The 12,705-nt window shown below is 41.9% G+C and overlaps 1 protein-coding gene across 50 annotated transcripts in view; it reads right to left on the minus strand.

Moving 5' to 3' along the window:
• NEB (nebulin) overlaps positions 1 to 12,705 on the minus strand; it is a 213,964-nt gene that overhangs the window by 35,120 nt on the left and 166,139 nt on the right. For 41 of the 50 annotated variants that reach the window (XR_011428216.1, XR_011428215.1, XR_011428214.1 and 38 more), the window contains 11 exons: positions 12,204 to 12,308; positions 10,403 to 10,507; positions 9,926 to 10,033; positions 7,725 to 7,829; positions 6,051 to 6,155; positions 5,490 to 5,594; positions 4,716 to 4,820; positions 4,517 to 4,627; positions 3,707 to 3,817; positions 3,370 to 3,471; positions 3,157 to 3,261 (listed from right to left, as the gene is read on the minus strand). Coding sequence is in view for 43 of the 50 variants with exons in the window: in XM_070240934.1 (XP_070097035.1) it covers positions 3,157 to 3,261; positions 3,370 to 3,471; positions 3,707 to 3,817; positions 4,517 to 4,627; positions 4,716 to 4,820; positions 5,490 to 5,594; positions 6,051 to 6,155; positions 7,725 to 7,829; positions 9,926 to 10,033; positions 10,403 to 10,507; positions 12,204 to 12,308 (1,167 nt within the window). In the remaining 7 variants the exon portion in view is untranslated. The remainder of the gene's footprint in view (positions 1 to 3,156; positions 3,262 to 3,369; positions 3,472 to 3,706; positions 3,818 to 4,516; positions 4,628 to 4,715; positions 4,821 to 5,489; positions 5,595 to 6,050; positions 6,156 to 7,724; positions 7,830 to 9,925; positions 10,034 to 10,402; positions 10,508 to 12,203; positions 12,309 to 12,705) is intronic. The other 9 variants (XR_011428217.1, XM_070240937.1, XM_070240936.1 and 6 more) reach the window with 1 other exon arrangement.

A 12,705-nucleotide genomic window follows, 5' to 3' on the forward strand; every position in this document is an offset into this window, starting at 1 on the left:
GGTGGTGAGCTGGTGTCTGGACCAAAAGGATATTTGTCTTAAGGGATATAGAACCCCCATAGGACTAGGACTGATCCCAAGAGCTGTGAAACACAGAAAAACAAAGTAAAGTAGATGTGCAGAGTCAGACGGGGAAGAAAAGATGCAAAGACATATCTCAGACGAGAATAAAATCTGCTTCCTTTAGAAGTATGCTAAGAGTCCTCTTTTTTTCCCCTCCTCAAAGCCCCAGTGCATAGATGTGCATCTTAGTTGTAAGCCCTTCTAGTTCTTCTACGTGGGATGCCACCACAGAGTGGCTTGAGTGGTATATAGGTCTGCACCTGGGATCTGATCCTGTGAACCCCGGGCTGCCAAAGCAGAGCACATGAGCTTAACCACCACCCCATCAGGACAGCCTCAAAAGCCCTCTTTGTATCTTTTAGAAAATGATTGGTTTCTGAAGAAATATTTGTTTGAAGAGCAGCAACTCCATTGGTCTCATTCCAGTTTTCTTTTCTTCTATTAATGTCAAGTAAAATTAAATTTCCAACTTTTTATTTAAAGAAAAGTTATGCCTCCCCTCTCCACAAGAAGGCCCCCCAAGCAAATGCAGCCTAGCGCATCTATTGAATCTGAGGTCAGCACATTTGGCCTTCCTTTTAGACTGGATCTTCCTGAGAACAACTACATTTTGCATGATAAGGACACTCATCAGATTCAGGACTCCAGGAATTCTTAGAACAGTGTTGGACTAGGCAGGAAGTATAGTAAAACTACACACATGGGGTGTTACAGAATGGTAAAGGCTTCTTTTTCTTGTTGACCATGGAAGCCTGAGAGGCAGCCATTGCAATGCCATGTATCAGCAAGTGGCAACGCCAGTGTTTATAATCCCATCAGGCTCAGATGCTGGCCTTTTATGGATGCAGTATAGGAAAGAGCTTTCGAATCAATTATTCTTTCAAAATTTAATTGATTTTAAAGCTCTAACATCTAGTTGTTCAGCTGCTTTTCAGGGACTTGAACTATATATTAGTGCTTCTAAAGACTGAAGAACAGGTCCAAGAATTAAACAATTTCTTGCTATTAAGATCGTAAAATGTAAGATGAAAGAGCTGTGAGTGAAAACATTTTAAGGAGTTTAATCTGTTGATTCATACTATGCCTGATCCGAGAGACTGTATTAAATGCCAGTCTTAAATGTATTAAACATCAACAACAGTCATCAGCAGAGGTTTCCTCCCCGTGGTTGGAGATGAGATTCTCAGTTTGTTTTCATTTCACCTTTTAATTTGATGGGTATCAGCAACCTAAAGTACACTGGGAGGCCATCTCCAAGTCTATCCTATCTTCCTATTCCAAGTGGCATGTTCCAGAAGGAAAGTTTCATGCAGGAAAAGATGGATGTGTGCAAAAGTATATCCTCTGACAAATTTCCACAGCATTCTACATGTTCCAACACAAAATCAACAGAAAAGAGTGCAACTTGGTCAGTCCCCTGATCAAGGCTAAGAAAGTAGATGAGAAAAAGAGAAAGACAGAGATATTGGCTTGCTGGTGTCAGTCTTACATCACTGAGCAGTGCATTAATTTTCTTAAGATGCCTCATCATAGGCGTGTCATAAGATGCGGCGCCATGCCCCTACCCTCGCCTTTGGCCTTTGAGGTATTCCACCTAGAGCGTGCAGCAAGACAGCACAGTCAGAATGGGGAGGGGCACACACAGGTGAAGCCCCCTTGGACCAGGGGCCACACCATGAAGCTGTAAATCCTGAGGCAGACCTTTCACAGGAGATGAACCCAGGAAGGCGAGCTCATAAAAGGATCTGGTTGGGTCTCATTTTCCACCTCAAAGGATTCACTTAGGTTTAGAAATACGAGCCTCTCTATTTTCAAACACAGCAAAGCCTTCAAAATTTCAACATCAAAGTCATTTCTGTGTTTTTAACTTGATAATGCTTTGTCCTTGGAAATTTAAAAATACACCAAATTTTTTACATTAAAAAGCTCTTGTTACATTTCATTACTCTTAGAGATTCCACTGTTTTTTGTTGGTGATTTCACATCTTGGTCTCAAATGCTTATACAATGCCATTAATTTATATTAAAAATACTGCATAGGAGTTTTAAATTCAGAAAGTTTTAAAAAATCATATTTATTTGTCATCAGTCATCTGAACCTTTTATCTCATCCTAATTCTGACTTATTTTGTCACTTGCTATTACTAATTTATGTCTTCCAAAAGATTGGAATCTCATGTTCGGTATTGCTGAAAATCACACGTACAACAACCAAACGTATCCCAAACCTATGTCTTCGAACAAATACTTGAGAGAACAGACAATGAAGGAGAAGAAGGTAGGATCTCTAAATTGGAGAAGACAAGATATTCTTGAGCTCAAATCCTATAGGACTAAAACTTGCTCTCTGAAAGATCTGGTGTTGTGACCCTGAGTCTCTAAACTAAAGTGAAACCTTCTCATATCTCAGGGGTATGCTAGATAATTGGTATAACAAGGGAAATTAGGTAATGTGGCAACCAGTTTTGGTCAACACATTTCTGAGTCTATCTTCTCAATAATAGGAAATCCGCTAGAATGAGGCATTCCCCCTCAGCACCCTGTGCATACCTTAATCAAACACTTACCCCAAATTGGACTTATTTATCCATGGGCATATAGTCTGAGGACATCTCCTCACCTCTAGTTCTTAGCCCAGGTGTTCAATATATGTATGTTGAATGAAAGAATAAAGGTGACTGCATCTGGTTGGGTTCTAGAAGGTAGAATTTCATGGCTTTTTCATGTTATCAAGTTCCCACAGGTGACTCAAGTATGAATCAGGCCCTTTGGATGTAACTCTCAGTGCCTGGGGAGAGGTTCCAATAGGACCTCACAAGCTGATGTTTTTGTTACTTGAAGAGAGTAAAGCACACCAACAGCTAGACACACACCATAAATGGAAAAGTGGAGAATGAGGAAGGCCTAGAGATGTTAGAGGGAAACAAGAGAGAAGGTCCTTAGCACACTTCTCATGACATAACTTTTCTAAACTCTGCAGTGCTATCAAAGACCCATATCTCTTTGGTTGCTAAAATTGCACCTTCATTCTGGGAATCATTTCTTCCTGCAAGGTTTTTCACATTAGAGCTGCTGCTTGCCCATCTGTGTTACCTGGCTGCTCAGCTTGGCTGCCTTCTTGGCCATTTCAATGTCTGGGCGCCCAAGCATGCTTAGCCCATGGCTGCCCTCCTTGCGGTGCTTGGCTCTGTACTCCACCTGAATCAAAGAAAACCAAAATGGGCAATACATTCTAGGCGGTGGGTGCCTTGTACCACTTGTTGGCAGTGACCGCGGGGACTGGGTGCATTTTAACTACAACCTTACCTCACTGGCCTGTTTGGCTGCCTGTGTGGCCTTCTTGATGTCTGGCCGATCGGCCACTGTCGTGTAATGCAAGTTTTCTTTGGCACTCTTTCTGTAAGCGACCTATATTTGGAGGAAAAAAAGTCTTTACTCACTCAAGAGAATTCTATCTTTCCAAAAGTCCTCATTAAGAACAAGGAACCTTTCTATTAAAACCCAACCAATTCTACTACCATATTTTTTAAACTACCAGATAAGAAATTAGGGTGACTCTCTCACTGGAACCAGCTCGGCATACACCAATTTGGAACCCACTGGCTCAGCTGGGCCCCTGAGAACATGGAGAGGGGAAACTTACGTCACTCTGCTTCTTGGCCACTTCCATGGCATGTTTCACATCTGGGGGCTCCAGCATGATGGAGTAGTTGGATTTCCCTCTCTCCTTGACAAACTTCTTTTTGTAATTTGTCTAAAAAGAGCCAGAATTACTTGTGTGAGCAGAGGAGGCTGGGAATACAATTGATTTACCTGAAGAACTGTGAGAAGATCTCCAGGAAAATCCGTGGCTCCCCATTTTGGCATCAGTCTGGAACTTGGATCTCTGATCCATATTCTAGCTCTTCCCTGGTATTTCTGTTCTGGAACCCAACACTTAAACCATACAGCAATCTTTGGAGAACTGACTAAAAGCAAATTAAACCCTTTCATTCACCATTTCGACTTTTTAAAACTATATGGAACTACATAGGGCTCATAAAATATAATACCAAGATTATTAAAGCACTATTGATAAGGATACAGTGGGCAGAGATTGCGAGGAAACAGAGGTGATTTTCCTTCTCTGAAATCATTTAGCAGTTTAATGAGAGGAGAGGCTACTCTTTATCAGCAATGCCTCCTCCCCTTATTAACACTAGGTTAGTAACATCTTATATTGCAGATAACATGTCCTGGGCCAAAACCCACAGCTGCCATAGTTGCTACAATTAGAAAGCCAATAAATATTGAGTCATCTTTTAAACCAGAATTCAAAATCCACTACAGGTATTGATGGTAATAGTGAATAACGTAAAAGAAAGTGTAAGCAGAAAGGCAGCCACAGTCTGTCACTGGATTCTAAGGCAAAGTGGCATTGCTACCACTCAGAGTCATGGGGCTGGTCACTTACATCGCTGACATTCTTGGTCACTTCCTTGACGTGAACAGTGTCGCGGGTCTCTGGCAGTGTTGTGTATGAGCCCTGGGCCAAGCGCTTCTTCACATACGCCTTGTACTTGTTCTGAGGGAATCCACAGAGAGCTTATTAAAACGTTTTCCTGGGACATTAGTCCAAGATGGAAACAGCATAGGAGTTCCTGGAGGGTTACCTCGGACACCAGATTGCTGACAGTCTTTGCCAGGAGGATCTGAGGAGTATCAGGCACAGCATGGCAGCTTCCTCTTTCTTTGACATGTTTCTCTTTGTATTTCAGCTGCAGGGGTGAAAAAGGCATTTCTTTAGCTCTTCTGGGTTTCCTGCATATTTTTATTGAGCTCCCAAGTCACTAGATAGAGCTGGGAGAATAGCATCGTTGACGCAGTAGGAACATGAAACTCAGTAAAAGATTTGACGTTTGGAAATCTTGTGAAATACACACTAGAGATTTTCTTTATCTCTTGCAAGTTGAGGCTTTAGTATTGATCAGAATGGATCTCATGATGAATCTTTGTACTTACAGCCTTAGTTCAAAGCACTTTCAAATATGTCATTTGACCCTTCCCCCAAACCGTGGGAAGCATTACTATTCCTCCCTTCCAGATGAGGAAACTGCAGCATAGCAAGAGTACAATCCCATAAAAATGAATGTTTCCTTATAGAATCCAGCCGGGACTTCTTCAGATACCCAATGCCTGCAGTGTGATTTACCTTGTGGTGCAGTAGAAATCAAGAACGGTCACCAGGATTTAATAGCTTGCCCCTGCTACTGCCCTGTTCTACTATGTCACTGGTGTTCACTGGGGGCAGGGTCATATTTCAGGACCCACACGTGAGCTCCTATAGAAGCAGCCCCTCTCTATTCTTCCCTGGGTGTCCCTGGGACTGTGTGGAAGAAGACGGCCCTGAGTGAGGTTAGGCATCATGGAAGGGACTGGATACTTACATCACTTTCTATTAAAGAATTTCTCAGGGCCAGCACCATGTCTTTATCATCAGTGACAGAAAGCTTGCAACCCCTGAGGAATTCTCGGTCCAGCTTGTATTCAAACTGTAATACAAGAAAGGGAGAGGAAGATGGAAAAGGATGGCAGGCACGGGAGGAAGTTGGTATTTGATTAAATCCATAGACAGTCCTCCTCTTACAGGCACTATGAGGACTTGTACGAGAATCAGGGCAGGGTCCTCCTGGCCCCTCATTGTGGGCTGGGCTCCCCCTCTCCAGCCCCATGACCAGGACCAAGCCTCCCAGCCCACTTGCCTCCAGCCCCACCCCAGCCTTGCTCAGGACTCTGAACCATGTGTCTGGCTGGGTCCAGTCATGGGAAACCAGGCTCTGTGGCCAGGTCTGCTTCCTGAGCTTGCCTTCTACTCCTCACAACCCTCCTGTCCTTGGGTCTCAAATGAGCTAGGGTTAACAGCCACAACAGTAGGTGTTATGCATAAGCACTAATTCTCTATGTCTCGGGTGTTCGTGAGTTCTGGCTGGCTGTCTCTCCTGTCTCACATCGCTTTGCTGCAGGGATGACTTGGCAGCCTGGATGAAGTCCGGTCGGTCAGGGATCCACCTCCAGTGGGCTTTGTTGGCTTCGTACTGCTTCTTGTAGTCCAGCTGTTTTGAACAAGATGAAAATAAATCGTTCAGTAGTCTGAATTCATAATCACATGCATGGCACAGAGGGGCTCCTCTTGCATTTTAACATACAACAAATCATGGTTCTTTACACAAGAGACAGACCCAATTAAAATTTCTGTACAATTTATGCAGCTAGTCAGCCACTCAAGAGGTCATCTAGTGGGACCCCTTGGTCTCAAAATAGGGGCTAAAATTTTTAAAGGCTCCAGGTGAAATGATTCTTCAAACTCTAACTCCGTCAGTGTAGCTTAATCATCTTCAGAGTCCAAGTACTTTTAATTTCTAACTAAAGTCAGATTTAATTTTTTTAAAAATTATTAAACACTTATACTGTTTATGTCTTGCTAGGCACTTTTCTAAGTGCTTTATCAATATTAACTCATTTAACCTTCATAACAACTGCATGAAACTGATGCTGAGGAACTGCCTAGAGGGCTTAAATAACCTGCCCAAGGTGAGACAGCTAGTGACCGGTGGAGCTGGGATTCAAACCCAGGCAGTCTGGCTTCAGAGGTGCTTGTGCACTTGCTAGACTTTCCTCCAAGCTGAACAACTGGCTGCCTCAAGCCAAGTCTGAGGCACAGAAGCATACAGAATTTAATCTGAGTATCCTTGGGGAGTGCCCTCACTATCAGGTGCCTTTCTTTCCTCACTCCTTTTATCTCTCTTTTTTTTTGTCAAGGTATAATTTGCACCCAATAAAATGCATATGCTTTTATATATTCTGTTTGATGAATTTTTTTCCCATTTTATTCAAACACACAAAAGAGTTGCAAGAATCTTACAGAGAATACCTATACACCTACCGCCTGGATTCTGCAATGTGCATTTTACTGCCTTTGCTTTATCTCACATCCATCCTGCTACCCATCCCTCAGTGCATGCTCAGGACACCTGTAAGCTACCTGCTAGCCCTAAAGAAATTTCAGTTTGTTGGCCCTTTTAAATAGATCTTGTCTCTGGCACTGGTGGGCACCAGTTGGGTTATAATGGTTTCATTACTAACCATTTATATATTTTCAAAAAGTCAATACTCATCTAAATGCATAAAATGTTTCTGTGGTTGAGGCTTTAAGATGCCCTACCGCAACAGTCAGTTCAGAGAGAATCTGAGCAGGAGGAAGGTCTAGGCCAACTCCTGGCAGCACCAAGTGGCCAAAATGTTCTCTTTTTTCAGAAGAAGCAAGCACTGGAGTTCAGGGCAGGAGGAGAACACAGAAGGTGGAGGCAATGAAAGATGCTGAGGCACTTTCCAAAATGCAACCTTCATTTCAGAATTAAATCTCCTATTTCTTAGCCACCAACATGAAGGCTGAGTGGGTGTAAGACCCACGGCACAGGGTTAGGCCACCTTGCTCTTCCCTGTTCCCCTCTGTAAGGAGCAAAGGCGGAATTTAGATTTCTGCAGCATTACTCATGCTCCCGGGGCCTAACTCTTGATCTGGACTCATTAGAGCTCAATCATTTGAAGAGATGTTAAAGAGGTGATGTGTCCTACAGAAGCTGATAAATCCCGTTAGGCTTGGGGAAGTTTCTGGAACTTACATTGGTGTTGACTTTGTAGGCATCCTTGGCTGCTTTGATATAAGAAGCGTCTGGCTTAATGGTGCAATTGGACTTATTTCTTTGGTAAACTTCTTTGTATTTTATCTGTGGGAGGAAACACAGGTTAATTTTGTATGGTAGCCTACTAAGCATTTTAAACAACAAGAAATTAAAAGCTGACTATAGTACACAATGCTCCTTAAGACAAAATAAATCTACTGTGAAGGAAGGGATGCAGCCATGGAGCTGTGCAGACATGCACTTTCCTGTCTTGGATCTTAAAACCAGCTCCCCAGGACACATTCAGCACGTTCACCAGCATCACCATAGGATTTACATCCCCTGAGCTTGTGCTGGAAGAGCCAGCTGGACAGCCATCCATGTGTTTTCCCTTCCTCAAATCAGAAAATCCCAAGTTCAGAACATCTCCAAAAGTGCTGATGGAAGAGACTTCCCCCACTGGCTCATCCAGATGGAATTAGTCTTGCCCTCCTTTTATACCCACACAGTTCTGGCCATTACCACGTCATGTTGTAAGTATTTGTTTATCTATCTAGTCTTCCCATTAAGCTGAATCCCTTGAGGGCACAGTTGTGTATCATTCATCATCTCAATCCTAGCATCAGGCACATAAAAACCCAATAAGTATTTGATGAATGAACGAACTGATGGCTGCTGTCTCTCTATCATCATTACTAGAGCCACACCTAGCAAGTTTGGGGCTGTGTGGGTTTGCATGGGAGGGAGAGGGACAGAGCAGGCTCAGCGCCTGCAGGTCCAACGGGCACTTTCCCCACCCTGGGCCTGGGATTTCTAATTTCACCCACTTTTGCTCCTCTCAAATTTAAGAGCCCTGGGACCCCGTCTGGGCCTTCTCACTAATTGTTGCGGAAGGATCCTAGGTTTTAATGTGGCTAAGTCTGAAGTAAAACCATTTTCAAGAAGCCACAGGAGTGCTTACTAAACTTGCCTGACCATAAAAATCACAATTTTCTGCACTTTACCATAGACCCTAGTAAATTAGGATCTTTAGGGGAAAGGCTTGGAAATCCATATTTTTCATCAATATCTCAGGTTATTGTTATATGTAGAAAGTTTGGGGAAATGGATGCAGAAATTCTTCATTTTTCCACAGTGAGAGGGAATGGGCTGCTCCGCATAAGGGATCTACCTGAGAGATGACTATGAATACCCGATGTCCATGTTTGGAATGCCAAAACTTCTTTTAACATTTTTCATAGTTTTAAAATTTTTTATACATTTCTGCCTTCATAAACAATGCACCGAATGTACTTAATGGTTTTCATGGCTACTCAGGGTCAATAGTGTGAACTCATTTATTCATCTACCAAAGAATTCCCGAGCACCAGCCACAGTCAAGGCTCCAGGCGAGGGATGAGTTATTCCACAGTTGCCTTTTCTATTCTTTCTGATACCTCTGGAGCCACGGAGTTCTTTAAAATATTTAATCTCTTTTTTTCAACCAAAATGATAATAATTTTCAACCATAGAATCTAGCTATATATCTGAAAATTGGTGAATACAATTTCTCTTCAAATTCAGAGAATTAGAATATGATGGCTATCTTGTTCCTCTTAGTCAAGATAAAGCTTATAGAGTATTAATAAAGTTTATGGTACATTGCATTTTTCAAAATGGCCTCAACAATATCTTCCTCCTTCCTGTTTCTCTGCAGTGTGGCTTTGCCATTTGTTCATCCGGAGGTGGCATTTCTCTCTTCACCTCTTGAGTCTGAGTGTGCACTGTGCCCAGGAAAACATGGCAAAAGTGACTGTGTCATTTCTAGGCGTAGCCCTTATCGGGTCTGGAAGCTTCTACCTCCTGCCTCTTGGCACCCAGCTACTGTGCTGTGAGATGTCCAAACCATGGGGAAAGGCCACATGGAGGAGCTCCTGTCCAGACAACAGTTCTCTTTCATCAGCTGCCAGCCATGTGAGTGAGCCATCCTGGATGTCCCAGCCCACCTGGGCATCAGCTGGCTGCCAACATGGAGTAAAAGATCCATTTGGCTGTGCCCAGTCAGCTCACAGCATCATGAGCAAAAAAAGATGATTGTTGTTTTAAGTCAGTAAGTTTTAGGGTGATTGCTACACAGGAATAGATAACCAGACCAGGGTTTGTTACATCACATTAGAAAGAGGCCAAGATGAGAGGGATTGCAAAGCCATTCCGGTACTTACGTCACTGACTTCATCTTTGACCTTGCGGACATGTAGTAACATGGGGGTGTCATGGATTGTGGTGTAGCCTCTGGGTCTGGCCTTGTTGTATTCTAACTTATAAAGTATCTGAAGGAGATAAAAAAGCAGAAAGAAAAAATGTTATACTACTCAATTTACAACGTAAGAATATAAATGCAAAGGTTTTTTCTTTTTTGAGTACATATAAAGGAAAGAGAATTCTATTAACTCAATAAATGCTTTCACGATTTCTGCTAAGGCCCCAGGGTCTCTCAAAGGGGGCATTTGCCAATACGGTTGGAAGAATTCTTTATAGTTAAAGAAGGGTCCTGAGCACAACAGGACAATTAGCGTCCCTGCCTCCCTCCCACCAAATGACAGTAGAGTCTTGCAGACATTGTGACAATCTAAAATGCCCATCCACATTTGCAAATAGCCCCTGAGTTTGAGAATCCATTCAGTGTTTCTCCTACTTACATCACTGATTTGTTTGTTGACTTTTGTAGTACGCAGATGTTCTGGAGTGTCCACAATTGAGGTAAATTTGTCCTTTGTTTTTTCATAGTTTTTCCTGTACCTGATCTAAATTGTGGAAGAGAAGAAGGAGTTAACTCTAAGAAGTAGGATAGAGGGCTTTAAGGAATCTAATTTACCTCCTGAGAGAGTCCCACAGCAAATAGGGTTATTATATAAGCCACAGATGTAGGCGATGACGTCATGGTAGCTTTTTCTTTTAATCCTAATTGCAAATGTTTAATATAAATCTGTAGTTGATAACAATAGTGTAATGGAGTGAGCAAATAAAAAGAAAAAGAAGAAATGATATTTTTCAGTATATTTTATACACATGGAAATTAAGGCCCAGAGAGGTTAAGAGACTGGGGTAAGGGCCCATAATAGGGTGAAATCTCAGAGTCAGGACTAGACCCCTGCTCTTTGGACTCTGATAAGTAATAATTCATTCACAATATGCTGCATCAAATATGTACGATCTCTTAAGGTATGTTTCCATATCAAAGATGAAATAGACGTAAAATAAAAAGTAAGTATATACAGTATAAAGCATTTATCTTTTCTGTGCGTGTGAGCAATATTGGCCCTGAGCTAACATCTGTTGCCAATCTTCCTCTTTTTGCTTGAAGAAGATTGTCACTCAGCTAACATCTGTGCCAATATTCCTCTATTTTATGTGGGATACCGCCACAGTGTGGCTTGACGAGTGGTGCTAGGTCTGTGCCGGGGATCCAAACCTGCGAACCCTGGGCGGCCAAAGTGGAGCATGGGAACGTAACCACTATGCCACTGGGCCGGCCTCTAAAGTGGCTATCATTTTAAAAAACACATTCATTTTTGTAATTTCCAATTCATGATTTTTTTTCATGCACATAAGCTGTTTCAAGCAGCACAAATACAGAGAGCACAACAAAATTTCATGCATAACTATTTGATGACCATACCAGGACAAAGGAAAAAGTTCAGGCAAACAGGATGTTTGTAGGGAGACCCCATCCTCCTCATTTGACGTATTGATTTAATGTCAAAGTAAAGTGATAACACAGAGTGATTAAAAACTTTTTCTGTCTGGAAGCAATGGCATTTTTTTAACATTGTATCTGGTAGTTAAGCAATTATCACTGTTTTTCGCTGCTTCAAATTTACCTTTCATTATGTGATGGAAAGGTGATGGTGTGTGCTTCAGTTGACCTTGTAGAAAGGCAATTTTATCAGTAACGTTGTTAAGAAGTGTGTATAAGGACAGATACGCTGGAAATAATCTAGCAAATTCAGCATCAAACTAAAGAGGGGCCATGAAGATGTACAATATTCAAAGAGCTGCACTGTAATCCTCATCTCTCCCAAATGGTATGATTATAGTAATCATTGGACAATGGACAAATGAGGTGAAAACATTAAGTATTTAGATCTTTTAAATGCTATTAAATCTACTTAATCTCTTCAATCTCTAAGGAATCTATCTCTTTGGAGCAAATACTGAAAAATATAAATTAATGTCATATCAATTTGGAAATAAAGTTTGAAAAGTCTCAGTTAATCTTACTAAGAGTTCCAAAGGTGTCAGATGATGTACCCATGATGGCTGCTGCATCATCTCACACTTGGCCACATCCAGAGTTCATTTACAAGGAATGAATATTTAGGCAGCTTTATCATGTGACACCAGCATGGGCAGGGGGCAGGGGAAGGCAGTCAAGGAAAGCATAAAGGTGAATGCCCCCAGGGCTTTTAAATCTCTTCTTTGCATCACATCAGACATTACCTGGCTCCACATGTATGTGTTGTAGAGGGCAGTCAACATATCTGGACGCAGAATTTCATTACATCCTTGTTTCAGAAGCATCTTGGCACTAGACTTATATTTTCTCTGTTCATGCAAAGAGCAGTGAAGCACAAAAGAGACTTGTGAAGACAGAAGAGAACAGGGCTCTATATCCCAATCACCTCTGAGTGAAGAGATGTAGGCACACACACTTTATGTACTCACATACACATGTGGGTGAAGACACCAAATACATTAAAAGGCCAAGCAGAATGATTGTCATACTTGCAGTTGACCATCCAGAGTCCTTGCGAATGGGGAATGATATGGCTAGTCCCACCAAAATTGTGTTATAGAAAAGAAGACATCATTGGAATAGAAAAATATAGTAAGGAGTTTTATCTTCTTTCTATCCATTAATTTGTTCCTTTGTTTTTGCTTTTGCAACTCAACTTGCAGTTTACCATTGCAGTTTACAAACAGGCCGTCCAGAAGAATAAAG

The sequence above is a fragment of the Equus caballus genome, chromosome 18, assembly GCF_041296265.1.
Source record: "Equus caballus isolate H_3958 breed thoroughbred chromosome 18, TB-T2T, whole genome shotgun sequence".
In the NCBI taxonomy this organism is placed as follows: domain Eukaryota; kingdom Metazoa; phylum Chordata; class Mammalia; order Perissodactyla; family Equidae; genus Equus; species Equus caballus.